Here is a 13,788-nt window from a genome sequence, read left to right on the forward strand (position 1 = left end):
TTCTGGATGGGAGGGAGTCATTGTACTCCTTCTAAATGGGAGGGGGCAGTTGCTCCAAGTCTGGAAAGTTCAGCTGAAACAGACTTCGGATTGGTCAGTTTGAGATCACCAGATTATGTGCAGCATTTCTGTCAGGAAACATCTTCCTGATGTTTAAGTGGAATCTCTTTTCCTGAACCTTGAATCCATTACTGTGTCGATCCTATTTGGGAATCTCTAAACGGAACAGTCTTGCAGCATTATTACTCGTCTATTTGTGCTAAATTGCAGGGTTGTTGGGTTTTTTTGCGATCCTAGGCCTATTACATTGCTTATTAGATGTTTCTTCCTATTGACCACATTGCTTTAGCTGCTAGTTTAGCTTGTGGACCGTCTCATGCCTCAGTGAAAAAAAAGCGGGCTATAAATAACGCAAATAAATAAAACATCTGTATTAGCGCCAACTCACAGAGTAAAGCAGCCTCCTGACCCCTACTACCTATTTTATATGCCCTTTAAGGGGAATAACCGCCGTAATACTAAGCAGCCGTGTACGCATGCGCAACAAAGTCTCCACCTCCAGGCTCAAGGCTGACGTGCCCAAAACTAACGTGGCTTCAGTCATGTGACGTCATCGGCGAGCGCCCGCGCCGGAAAACCCGATCCTAGCGTGTTGCACATGGAGATCTGTACTTGAGTTTGCGAGCAGTTCAGGGCGGTTTTTGAATTTGGTTGATCCCGCTCTGCTTTTGTTCTGCTTCGCCATGGCCGGTATCCTTTTCGAGGATATTTTCGACGTGAAGGACATCGATCCCGAGGGCAAGAAGTTCGACAGGGGTAAGAGAAAGTGAGAAAGTGGAAATCATTCCTCTATTGTTCCCAGTTCCACTTTATTGCGTATTTCGTTGTTCTTACCTACTCGTTTATCCCGCTTTTCCTCTCATAAGCTGACAGTGTTGCAGAGTTTCTCAGCATCTGTCGTTTAGTATTTACAACAGCCCTGCGAGGTAGGTTAGTTCCTCTCACAACAGGTAGAAGTAGCACCTGCGCATCATATTTGGATTTCCTTGCGAGGAAACGAAAGCTCCAGTTGTAAACGATTTCTATAGTTCAGCGTAAAGTGGGTAGCCGTGTTAGAAGCAGAACGAGATGCAAATCCAGCCGCATGCTAAAAACCAACCACCTTTTCCAGGTTGTAAGTTTTTTTGGGCAGTCAAAGTTCATTCTGTCAGATGATGTGAGCTTTGATTCGGGAAAGGTTTTACCCTGGAAAATTTTATTGGTCTTCAAGCTGCTGTTTTTCGTTTCACAGATCCCACGGACCACCAAAAAGACAAATAAATAGGTCCTAGATCAAATCAAACCTGAAATGTCCCTAGAAGCCAAAATGACTAAACCGGCACCGTTGAGGTTTGGTCATATCATGACAAGACTCAAGTCACTGGAAAAGACAGTAATGCAGGGAAAAGTTGAAGGCACCAGGAAAAGACTAATTGGTCTCTAGATTGGTCTCAAATTGGTCTCTAGATCAAAACAAACCTGAATTCTCCCTAAAAGCTAAAATGTCTAAACTGAAGCTGTCATACTTTGATCACATTATGAGAAGTCGTGGGTCACTGGAAACGACAATAACGCTAGGAAAAGTAGAAGGAAGCAGGAAAAGAAGTCCCAATATGAAATGGATTTATACTATAAGGAAGCCTCCCCCGTCCCCGTTTGCAAGACCTGAGCAAGGCTGTTAACAAGAACATGTTTTGAAGGATATCAATTTATTAGGCCACCATGTGATAGAAATTACTTGATGGAATCTTGCACATACGCAAGCTGTTGCTGGACTTGACTCTTGTACTACCTTGGGGTAATGCCTGGTGATGACTGCATCCCCCAGTAGATTGCTACTCTCAAATTAGGTCTGGCTTTTGCTCTGGGGATATGATTGAAGTCTATAACATTATGCATGGGGTAGAAAATGTTGACAGAGAGAAATTGTTCTCTCTTTCTCACAATACTAGAACCAGGGGGCATTCATTGAAAATGCTGGGGGGAAGAATTAGGACTAATAAAAGGAAACACTTCTTCACACAACGTGCGATTGGTGTTTGGAATATGCTGCCACAGGAGGTGGTGATGGCCACTCACCTGGATAGCTTTCAAAAGGGCTTGGACAGATTGATGGAGGAGAAGTCGATTTATGGCTACCAATCTTGATCCTCTTTGATCTGAGATTGCAAAGGCCTTAACAGTCCAGGTGCTCAGGAGCAGCAGCCGCAGAAGGCCATTGCTTTCACATCCTACATGTGAGCTCCCAAAGGCACCTGGTGGGCCACTGCGAGTAGCAGAGAGCTGGACTAGATGGACTCTGGTCTGATCCAGCTGGCTTGTTCTTATGTTCTTATGCCAGTTTTCATGTGGTGCAGTTAAGGAGTACAGGAAACTACATGCTGAATATTTGCGGTCTTCCTTTCTCCTTTCCTGTGTGTATTTCTGCTCTTTTACTGAATCATAAAACCAAACATTTTTCATGGCATCCCTGCGGCTTTGTTACTGGGCCTGCCCAGAACGAGAACCTAATGATCTACAACTGTGAATTGAAGCTGGTCGTGAATAGGCAGCCCAAGGACGTTTTCATGAGAAGCACGTGCTTGGTTTTAATTTGTAGTTAAAGGGTAACTAATTTGAAAACAAAGCTACTGGGTTCTTTGTTCATGTAGCAAATCAGCTTTTAATGCAGTGATGGAGAGGCCCCCACTGAGTCGCTGCTAAACATTTCAAATGCAGATTGAACGTTCATTGCTTCAGGCTTATTTTTAAAATAGCAGCTTTGTGCTTAATTTTTTTTTAAGTGTTGTGCTAGTGCAGTGGTGGCGAACCTTTGGCACTCCAGATGTTATGGACTACAATTCCCATCAGCCCCTGCCAGCATGGCCAATTGGTCATGCTGGCAGGGGCTGATGGGAATTGTAGTCCATAACATCTGAGATATAAAATCGCCACAGCATGGAATGATAATGAAGATAAATTGTTAGAGGCCAGGAGACCCGGGTTTGAATCCCACCCTGCCATGGCAGCTTGCTGAATGGCTTGAGCCTGTCATGTGGTCTCAGCCCTACCTGCCTCATAAGTTGTTGTGAGAAGAAAATAAAGAGGAGGCTGTAGTGAGTAGCTATGGGTCCCTGTTGGGGAGAAAAATAGGATGGAAATAAAATAACCTTTTCCCCACCCTGGAATGTGGAAGCTGGTGTAGCTGCTGTTTCCTTGAAGCTAGTCCTGACTGTATAATGTTGAGCAATCACAGTGAAGAATTCTGACAGGTAGTGGAAGAGTTTGGATTTATACTCTGCTTTCCTCTACCTTGAGGAGCCTCAAAGCGGCTTACAAACGTCTTCCCCTCCTTTCACTCAAAAGACACCTTGTGACGTACGTGGGGCTGAGAGAACTGTGACTAGCCCAAGGTCACCTGGCAGGCTTCATGTGTAGGAGTGGGGAAATAAACCCAGTTCAGCAGATAGGAATCAGCAACTCATGTGGAGGAGGGTGAAATCGAAGCCAATTCTTCAGATTAGAGTCCTCCACTCTTAACCACTACATGCTGACTCTTTAGATGTGTTAATAATGGTTTTCTAGCTCAAACACTGTGTCATACTTTATAAATCTATCATAAGCCCTCAACACAGGACCGTCTCATACCTACGGGACCGTCTCACCCCTTATGTCCCGAGTCGTGCCCTCCGCTCTGCGGAGGCGAATCTACTGGTGGTCCCCGGCCCCTCCATGATGCGGCTGGCCTCCACACGGGCCAGGGCGTTTACTGCCCTGGCCCCTGCCTGGTGGAACGCCCTTCCTCCAGCAGTTAGGGCCCTACGGGACCTTGGAGAGTTCCGCAGGGCCTGCAAAACACTGCTGTTCCACCGGGCTTTTGAGGGGGCCGGCCGCTGAGCCCGCCCCTTGTGTTGTCCTGCACACTGGCTATCTATTGGACCATCTGCCAATCCCCTCCCTTCCCAGGGTTTGATTACTGGGGTTGGGTGCTAGACGTCTTCTATTATTAATCAAATTATTTATTGAAGGCTACTACTGCTGCCGTAGTTTTATAGTTTTAAGGCTTTGTATTTTAACTGGGGTTATTCGATTTGTTTTATTGTATTGTTTGTTGTGCACCGCCCTGAGCCCTTTGTGGGTAGGGTGGTTTACCAAATCAAATAAATAATAATAAATAATAATAATAATAATAACACATTGATGTCTCGTTTGTCAGTTCTTCAGATTTTAGAAAATCAGCTTACAGCTTGAGTTCCCCTGATTTCCGTACCAGGGATCCAACCTGCATTCTCTTTCAAAGCCCCAGACTCCTTGCACCCTTTTCTCTGAGTCAAAACCCGCAGAGAGTTCCCACAGTAAATAACCTGGCGTGCCGCTCTCCTCCTCTAACCAGCACCCTCTTGACCTTTTCGCAGTTTCCCGACTCCACTGTGAGAGCGAGTCCTTCAAGATGGACCTGATCCTGGATGTGAACATTCAGATCTATCCCGTCGACCTGGGTAAGTGGGTGAGGCTGTTGCTGCAGGTTGGCCCAGCTGTCCCTGTCTTGTGTGTACCCAAGCCCGACCCTCTCCTTTAATCTATGCTCCGTGCCCAAAGCAAACCTTTGTCGAGCATCGCCTGGTGTTTCCCACCTACTCCTTTTTCGTAACTGAGCTGCTTGTCTTCCCCTTGTTGGTTACAGTGAAAGCACCTTGACAGTTTTCTGCAGACTTCAGCAGCATCTTAAATAATTGCATCTTTCAGCAGATCCAATCAAAACACAGCTGAGCTATGTCCGGACGGCAAAGAAGCCAATCCATTTTTTTTGGCATAGAACAGCCAGCTCTTCCTGCAGTGAACTCCTAAACTAACTCCTTTCTTCCCTCATTCCCCTTTCCTCCCTTCCCGCTCCACCTTCCCGTTTCGTTTCCCTTTCCTTCTTTCTACCCATCCCGTTGCCTCTTTCCCATTCCTTCCCCCCACCCCCCACTGTATTTACTGTGGACTGTATCAATAGGAGTATAGTGTCTAGATCGAGGGATGTAGTTGTACCTCTCTATTCTGCATTGGTTAGACCTCACCTGGAATACTGTGTACCGTTCTGGGCACCGCAGTTCAAGAAGGAGATTGACAAGCTGGAACGGGTCCAGAAGAGGGCAACCTAATGGTAAATGGTCTGGAATCCATGCCCTATGAGGAGAGACTTAGGGTATGTTTAGTTTGGTGAAGAGAAGGTGAAGAGGTGACATGATAGCCCTGTTTAGATATTTGAAGGGATGTCATGTGGGTGACGGAGCAAGCTTGTTTTCTGCGGCTCCAGAGACCAGGGCCAGGAGTCATGGGTTCAACAAGAAGGGAAAGAGATTCCACCAAAGCATCAGGAAAAAACTCTTGACAGTCAGGGCTGTTTGACAGTGGACTGTACTATCTTGGAGTGTGGTGGAGTCTCCTTCTTGGGAGGTTTTTAAAGAGAGGCTGGATGGCCATCTGTCAGGAGTGCTTTGATTGTGTGTTCCTGCATGGCAGGAGGATTGGACTTGATGGCCCTTCTTGGGGTCTCTTCCAACTCTAAGATTCTATATTGCTTATTGATCCTGCTGCTGAAGTCCTGTCCAAGTTTGAGATCACAAATGTTGGATAGCAACATCAACAATAACCTTTATTTGCCATTTAAAAATAGGTTCTAGAGCGTTGCCAGACATTTTTAAAATAAAAATCAAGAATACATTCAAAGCGCAGACAGGAAGACTGTATATAGCAGTATACATTACTTAGAGAGTTCTGTCACTTGTAAAAGAAATTTTGCTACTTTTTCCAAGAGCATGACATCTGTGTTGTTTAACAGAAGCTCCACAACAGAACAGTCAGAGTCGCTTTCAGATTTGTCTAGGGCCATCCTGGGAGAGAAATTCCTAATGCCCACATATCTCGGACAGTCAAGTCAAATGTGAGCAAGAGTCTCCACTTGATTTTTACAGTGTGGACAAACCCAATCCTGGAGAGGGATGGATAAGTAACGACCCTTTGTAATGGCCGATGGGAAGGTATTGGATCTGGCCCTTGTGATAATCCATCTCTGTTGGGGTTCAGTTAATAATTCAAGATATTTTACTATGTGCCCCTGTTCCGGTATTATTCCGACAGGGAGGGGTGAGCATGATTTATTTGCTTGCCCCAACAAGATATGATATTCCTGTTCTAGAAGTCTGCTTTTTAAGGTTTGGAAAATCTCTCTGGGTGTCAAATGCGGGATAAAATGAGGGACACATACAGTTAGTGACCTGCGCTGGGTTTGTGTGTTAGATTTTTAAAGTTTTGTGTTCATTTTAAAATGTAAGTTTTTAATCATTTATAATGTTTACACATTGCTTTAACCTACGTTGGAGACCTCCCTGAGCCTAAAAGGGGAAGGCAATATACAAATCTAATAAATGAATAAAATAAATAAGGTGGCTGCCTTGATTGAGCAGGAAGGCTGCATAGAAATCCTGTAAATCAGGACGGACGGACGGACGGACGGACGGACGGACGGAGCTCACTGCCTAGAATGCACAAGTCTCCAGTTTTCCTTCTCGGCACGCTTTCTTTGGTCTTTCTTGGGCCTTCAGCGGCCACAGAGAGGCCTCTACTCTGACTTGACCGCTTGTTCTCTTCTCTATCGCAGGTGACAAATTCCGCCTTGTGATCGCTAGCACGTTGTACGAAGACGGGACCTTGGATGACGGGGAATACAACCCCACGGATGACCGGCCCTCCAGGTAACGTGAGGGTGATTCTGCGTGAGGGAACCAGAGCTGGAGATTAGACTCCACCTGCTCTTAACCGTTATGCCACGTTGGCTGTCCAAGGAAATCCAGACTCGCTACGTAGATGTAGTTTTGTTCAAGTCCCGTTGCATCTTACAGACCAACATGATTGCAGGGGGGTGTATGCTTTCAAGAATCAAAGCTACCGGACTCTAATCTAGCTATGCAGAGACAGGCAAACTCCTCTGGATGTCTCTTGACTTGAAAACCCTACACCACTGCCATAGCGGGCTTAAACCTGACATGCCTTCTACCACTACCGATCCTATCTCGCTGTGTTCTTCTGCTCACAGGGCTGACCAGTTCGAGTACGTGATGTACGGCAAGGTGTACAGGATCGAGGGGGATGAGACGTCCACGGAGGCAGCCACGCGACTGTAAGTGTCTCACTCAGATATAGCATCTTGGTATGCTGGGCATCCCAGGAATTGGATTGAACTAGGAAAGTGTGCATGCCCTACTGTTGACGTGCGGCCCCTTTCCCTGAAGTTACCATACCCTGGTACCGTATACCAAGTCAAACTGTTGGCCTGTTTAGAAGAAGAAGAAGAGTTTGGATTTATATCCCCCCTTTCTCTCCTGCAGGAGACTCAAAGGGGCTGACAATCTCCTTGCCCTTCCCCCCCTCACAACAAACACCCTGTGAGGTAGGTGGGGCTGAGAGAGCTCCGAAGAGCTGTGTCTCACCCAAAGTGGCGTCGTGGTTCAGAGCAGGTGCATTCTAATCTGGAGGAACCGGCTTTGATTCCCCGCTTTGCCGCTTGAGCTGTGGAGCTGAGGAATTCAGATTAGCCTGTGCACTCCCACACACGCCAGCTGGGTGACCTTGGGCTAGTCACAGCTTTTCGGAGCTCTCTCAGCCCCACCCACCTCACAGGGTGTTCGTTGTGAGGGGGGAAGGGCAAGGAGATTGTAAGAAGAAGAAGAAGAGTTTGGATTTATATCCCCCCTTTCTCTCCTGCAGGAGACTCAAAGGGGCTGACAATCTCCTTGCCCTTCCCCCCTCACAACAAACACCCTGTGAGGTAGGTGGGGCTGAGAGAGCTCCGAGAAGCTGTGACTATCCCAAGGTCACCCAGCTGGCGTGTGTGGGAGTGTACAGGCTAATCTGAATTCCCCAGATAAGACTCCACAGCTCAGGCGGCAGAGCGGAGAATCAAACCCGGTTCTTCCAGATTAGACACACGAGCTCTTAACCTCCTACGCCACTGCTGCTCCTAGTGATCCTTCCTCTTCATTGACAATGTCCTCTGGGCTTTCCACACGTAAGACCTGCGTGCGCTCTATCCCAGAGTTCTCGTTCTTCTGGGGGTCTCTTGTTCTACCCTGGGCCCCTCCACTTGAAAGGGTCTTGGGTCAGAGGCTTTGCTCCTGCCCTAGAAATCCAGGAGAGCCGGCGGCTTCTCGACAGGAGGTGGCTTCCCCGTAGCAGGCCCCTGTCCATCTCACCGCACCGTTCCCACCTCTGCCCTCTCCCTTCCCCCTCCAGCTCTGCCTACGTATCCTATGGTGGCCTGTTGATGAGGCTCCAGGGAGACGCCAACAATCTGCACGGCTTCGAAGTGGATTCCCGGGTTTATCTCCTGATGAAGAAGCTGGCCTTCTAACCCGCTTGTCGGAAAGGGGAGACTGCTTGAACTTAGCAGGGCCGGATGGCTTAGTTGCCTCTCATATAAATGGAGCTGTTTTAGCTGGGGGATTGAGCTGCGTAGCCTCCCGCCCACACCTGGTCGCCCTCTTCGCCTTGACAACATTGAACAGTAAAGGAGGACTTCCTGGAAGGGTTGCTCCGCCCACTTGTCCCATGGGTGGGGCCATGCAAATTAGTATCGATTCCTTCCTGTGGGAGGAGCTTCACCTCCATCAACAGTCCCGCCTGTTTTCCTCAAGATCTGCAGACTTCTTGATTTTATCGCCCGCATAAAGCAATACTTGGAATATTTTCGAGTGGGAGGGGCTCTTGCCAGCTGGCCAGCCTTCCGTACCCTCTGCTCCACAGGTATAATGACAAACTTCCCTGTTCTACAAAGCTAGCCCTCACTCTCCCAACAAACACCAATAGATATTCATCGATCCGTGGATTTCAGGGAGCAGGAGTTTTCTACTTCCGCCCCTTGAAAAACGTACCCGGGGGGTGGTGTCCGCGGATCCTTGAGACAGCACGGGGACAGAGTGGGCTTCCTCAGTGGAAGGAATTTTGGAAATTGCCTCTTCCGCAAACGGAAATGCCACTCTGGCAAAGGACCTGCTGCTCACCTGTGACATTTCAGGTAAGCTTGGAGGGCAGGGGTGGATTTTGTGTTGGCTGCAGGAGACGCATCTTCTGAAGATGCTGAATTGTTGTGTTCCCATCATTAAACAAAGTTGTGTGTTTTTTTCATATTTGGTTCTCCCTTGCGTTCTTGTTTTCGATAAATGTCATCTTTTGCATCCAAATTTTTAGAAACTGGAACCACAGAAGGGGGCGTCAGATTTAACTGATACAGCAACATTGCGAGGGGGGGGGAGTAATTTTTCACCGGCTGTTATTTCCCTTCTCCTGCCTCCCCGTGTCTCACCATCTAGTTTAAAAAGAAGAAGAGATTGGATTTATACCCCTCCTTCTCTCCTGTAAGGAGACTCAAAGGGGCTTACAATCTCCTTTCTCTCCCCGCCCCCCCAACCACCCTGTGAGGTGGGTGGGGCTGAGAGAGCTCCGAAGAGCTGTGACTAGCCCAAGGTCACCCAGCTGGCATGTGTTGGAGTGCACAAGCTAATCTAGTTCCCCAGATAAGCGGGGAATCAAACCCGGTTCTCCAGATTAGACTGCACCTGCTCTTAACCACTACGCCACTGCTGCTCCCTAAGATTTGTAAGTTAGAAATTACAGCTACTGCGTCTGTCTGTCATATTTTAACCATACCATTTTGAAGAAGTGTCCAAGGCATGGTAGGTGATTCACTCCACCTTTGTTGTTCATTCTTACAATCGCCCTGTGAGTTAGGTTTGGGTGACAGACAGAATGAGCAGGCCAAGGTGAGCTAGTGCATTTCACAACTGGGTGCTGAATTTGAACCTGGGTCACACTGCCCTGAACGGCCCAATTTCATCTTGGAAGCTAAGCAGGGTGGGCCCTGGTTGATACCTAGATGGGAGACTTCCAAGGGAGTCCAGAGCTGCTACATAAGAGACAGGCAAGGGCAAATCACCTCTGAACTTTCCTTGCCTTGAAAAGAAGAAGAGTTTGGATTTATACCCCTCTTTTCTCAGTCATAAGGAGTCTCAAAGCAGCTCACACACTCCTTCCCCTTCCCACAACAGACACCTTGTGAGAAACCAGAACCAGGGGGCATTCATGGAAAATGCTGGGGGGAAGAATTAGGACTAATAAAAGGAAACACTTCTTCATGCAACGTGTGATTGGTGTTTGGAATATGCTGCCACAGGAGGTGGTGATGGCCACTAACCTGGATAGCTTTAAAAGGGGCTTGGACAGATTTATGGAGGAGAAGTCGATCTCTGGCTACCAATCTTGATCCTCTTTGATCTGAGGTTGCAAATGCCTTAACAGACCAGGTGCTCAGGAGCAGCAGCAGCAGAAGGCCATTGCTTTCACCTCCTGCATGTGAGCTCCCAAAGGCACCTGGTGGGCCACTGCGAGTAGCAGAGAGCTGGACTAGATGGACTCTGGTCTGATCCAGCTGGCTTGTTCTTATGTTCTTATGTAAAGGGCTGAGATAGTTCTGAGAGAGCTGTGTCTGGCCCAAGGTCACCCAGCAGGCTCCTCATGTGGAGGAGCAAGGAAACAAACCCAGTTCTCCAGATCAGGGGCCACAGCTCGTAGCCACTATACCACGTTGGCTCTCCTAAAGGGTTGCCTTAAGCCGGCTGCAACTTGATGGCATTTTGCACCACTCCTCAGTCCTGGTGGGCCTTGATTGACACCAGCATCCCCCCCAATACGCCACGCCTGATTTCAACGTCTCCCCAAATTTGAGTCCCTGGCTGGCAATGGAATCTGGAGAACTGGTAGAATACTGGCTCAGAAAATGGCTGCAGTGGGCGTAAGGCCTGTTGTAAAACATTCAGAGGTCCTAAGTTGAACGCTGACCTATACCGCCTCCTATCGGGGGTTCTCTGCTGCAGAGACCTTGACTGCTTTGATGCATCTCCTACTCCAGTGGTGGCGAACCTATGGCACGGGTGCCAGAGGTGGCACTCAGAGCCCTCTCTGTGGGCACGCGCAAACAGAGTCCCCCCCCCTCCCCACACATCTAGGTTGGGCGGGGCGGCTGGGCTCAGTTATTAGCATTAAACCTAAGACCTAGATTTTGGGGAAGCAGTGTAGGAAGCCAACCCTGTTAAGCTGTTAAACCCCACTGATTTTCATGCAAAAGTACTAAGCCCAGCGATCCTTTACCTGGGGAATGCTTCGGTTGCTGGCAATGGGGCTTGCTTCTGAGTCAACCCTCCTAGGGGCGTGATTCACCCATTGGAAGAGTTGCACGGTTGCTTCAAAGCAAAGCCGCCGACCTCCACCAAGCTTACTCCTGAGTAACCCACGCCTCGGAGCCAACCATTTTTTCTAAACCATAAGAACATAAGAACAAGCCAGCTGGATCAGACCAGAGTCCATCTAGTCCAGCATTCTGCTACTCGCAGTGGCCCACCAGGTGCCTTTGGGAGCTCACAGGCAGGATGTGAAAGCAATGGCCTTCTGCTGCTGCTGCTCCCGAGCACCTGGTCTGCTAAGGCATTTGCAATCTGAGATCAAGGAGGAACCAAAACCTCAGTATTCAGGTTAAATTGCAGTGTTGACACACTGCGATAAATAAGTGGGTTTTGGCAGGGGCGTAACGAGGCAGCCCTGGGAAAACTGTAGCCCTGGGCAAAACCTGAGTTGGATGCCCCATGGGCACTTCCACCGACCAATTTTTTTTTGCACCAGGACATTGGTGCCTGCAGGGGGTGCCCTTTTTAGACATATCAGCACGATAATTTCAGCATATAATCAGGAGACTGTCCTTATGCTACTCCCCAAGTTTGGTGAGGTTGGTTCAGGGAGTCCAAAGTTATGGACTCCCAAAGGGGGTGCCCCATCCCCCATTGTTTCCAATGGGAGCTAATAGGAGATGGGGGCTACAGTTTGAGGAGTCCATAACTTTGGACCCCCCTGAACCAAACTGCACAAACCTGAGGGGTATCATTAGGGCAGTCTCCTGATGAGACCATGAAAGTTTTGAGACTGTGCCTTCAGAAATGTTCCCCCCAGCCTGCAACCCCATTGGACAGCAATACAGAAAACTCAATGCAGAACAAAGATTCTTGGGCAAATTTCTGGGATGTTCCTGCAGAGTGCATTTTAGTTATGTCGGCACCAAAATTTCAGGGGTATCATCTGGAGATGATGGCACCCCAAGTTTGGTGCAGTTTGGTTCAGGGGTCAAAATTATGGACCCTCAAAGGGTAGCCCCATCTCCTTAGCAAAGAATGGGGGGATGGGGCACCCCTTTGAGGGTCCATAACTTTGGACTCCTAAATGACTTTGCACGAAATTTGGGGGGGGTACCGCAGAAAGTTTCCAGATGATACATTTTGGGGTGCCGGTATCAAAATATTACCTGCATTGCCAGTCGCAGGTGAGTTTCTATTGCTGTCCATGGGGGTTGCTGGCTGGGGGGGACATTTCTGAAGAGCACAGTCTCAAAACTGGTGCAGTTTGGTTCAGAGATGCTCTCATCAGGAGACTGCCCTAATGCTACCCCCCAGGTTTGGTGAGGTTTGGTTCAGGGCCAAAGTTATGGACCCTCAAAACTGTAGCCCCATCTCCTATTAGCTCCCATTGGAAACAATAAGGATAGAACACCTTGGGGAGTCCCTTAACTCTGGAATCCTTGAACCAAACCACACCAAACACGGGGATTAGCATAAGGACAGTCTCCCTGATTATCACGACCACAAAATTTTGGTGCCGCTAATACAAAACTGTGCCCCTGCAGGCCAAAATGGAAAACCACTAAAATCCCCAAAAATGAACCCAGCATTTTGATGCCCCCCACAAGGTGATGCCCTGGGCAGCTGCCCACCTTGCCCAATGGGCATTACGCCAGTGGGTTTTGGGCTGCAATTTGGGCACTTTCGGTCTCGAAAGGTTTGCTATCACTGTCCTACTCAATGGAAGCAAAGATAAGCCTAGATTTCTGCTTTGGGGAAGAGGGAGTAGGTGTCAAGAAATGCCTTGACTGGCGCCCTGCCACAGTGCAGCCCCTCCCACCGGAGCCTAAGCCCCTCCGTGGCCTGGCCACACATGCTGCTCCACTCAGGGTGTCGGCTCCACCCGGCCCTGTTGGCCTTCACGCCACCAGCGCCACCTGCATGGTGATTTACAATAGCATTTTCCATCTTGTGGATCCCGTTAAAGGTTGGGAAATAGGTGGTTTTAGGCATTAACAAATAAATGGATTTGTGGTGGGGTCTTGGCCCGGACCTTCTGCCAACTATTCACTGGTGAAACCACAAGAGTGCCTTTCAAATGAAGGCTACCATATCTGGATAAGTGTGGCCTTGGTGTGTATTTTGCTCAAAGTCTTCTGTCCTGATATTTAAGAAGCTCCGTCATGTTTTTTAAGTGACCTTTAATTGCCACAGTGCAGCTTTATCTGGCGGGGCAAGCAAACCTACTTTGGATTTATACCCTGCTTTTCTCAACCCGCGAAAAGTCTCCAAGCAGCTTACAAGGTCCCTCCTCTTACTGTCATCACAACAAACATCTTGTGACACAGGTGGGACTGCGAGAGTCCAGAGAGAACTGTGACTAGCCCAGAGTCACCCAGCAGGCTTCATGTGGAGAAGTGGGGAACCGAACCCGGGTCACCAGATTAGAACCCACTGCTCTTAATCAGTACATGCTGGCATGCAGGCGGGGTTTCAGATGGCTGAAACGAGCGGGTAGTTACTGCTGCTTCTGAACAGCCCGCATTATCTTTCCTGCTTTGCTCATGGC

The 13,788-nt window shown here is 48.5% G+C and overlaps 1 protein-coding gene across 1 annotated transcript; it reads left to right on the forward strand.

The window, feature by feature from the left end:
- Nucleotides 1-614: 614 nt before the first annotated feature.
- On the forward strand, nt 615-9,188 carry POLR2H (RNA polymerase II, I and III subunit H). The gene is made up of 5 exons (XM_048504993.1): nt 615-816; nt 4,434-4,517; nt 6,665-6,758; nt 7,100-7,183; nt 8,296-9,188. Exons 1-5 carry the CDS (start codon nt 744-746, stop codon nt 8,411-8,413), a joined length of 453 nt encoding a protein of 150 aa, XP_048360950.1. The 5' UTR covers nt 615-743; the 3' UTR covers nt 8,414-9,188.
- The last annotated feature ends 4,600 nt before the right edge of the window (nt 9,189-13,788 follow it).

This window comes from Sphaerodactylus townsendi, linkage group LG08, assembly GCF_021028975.2.
Source record: "Sphaerodactylus townsendi isolate TG3544 linkage group LG08, MPM_Stown_v2.3, whole genome shotgun sequence".
Taxonomy (NCBI): domain Eukaryota; kingdom Metazoa; phylum Chordata; class Lepidosauria; order Squamata; family Sphaerodactylidae; genus Sphaerodactylus; species Sphaerodactylus townsendi.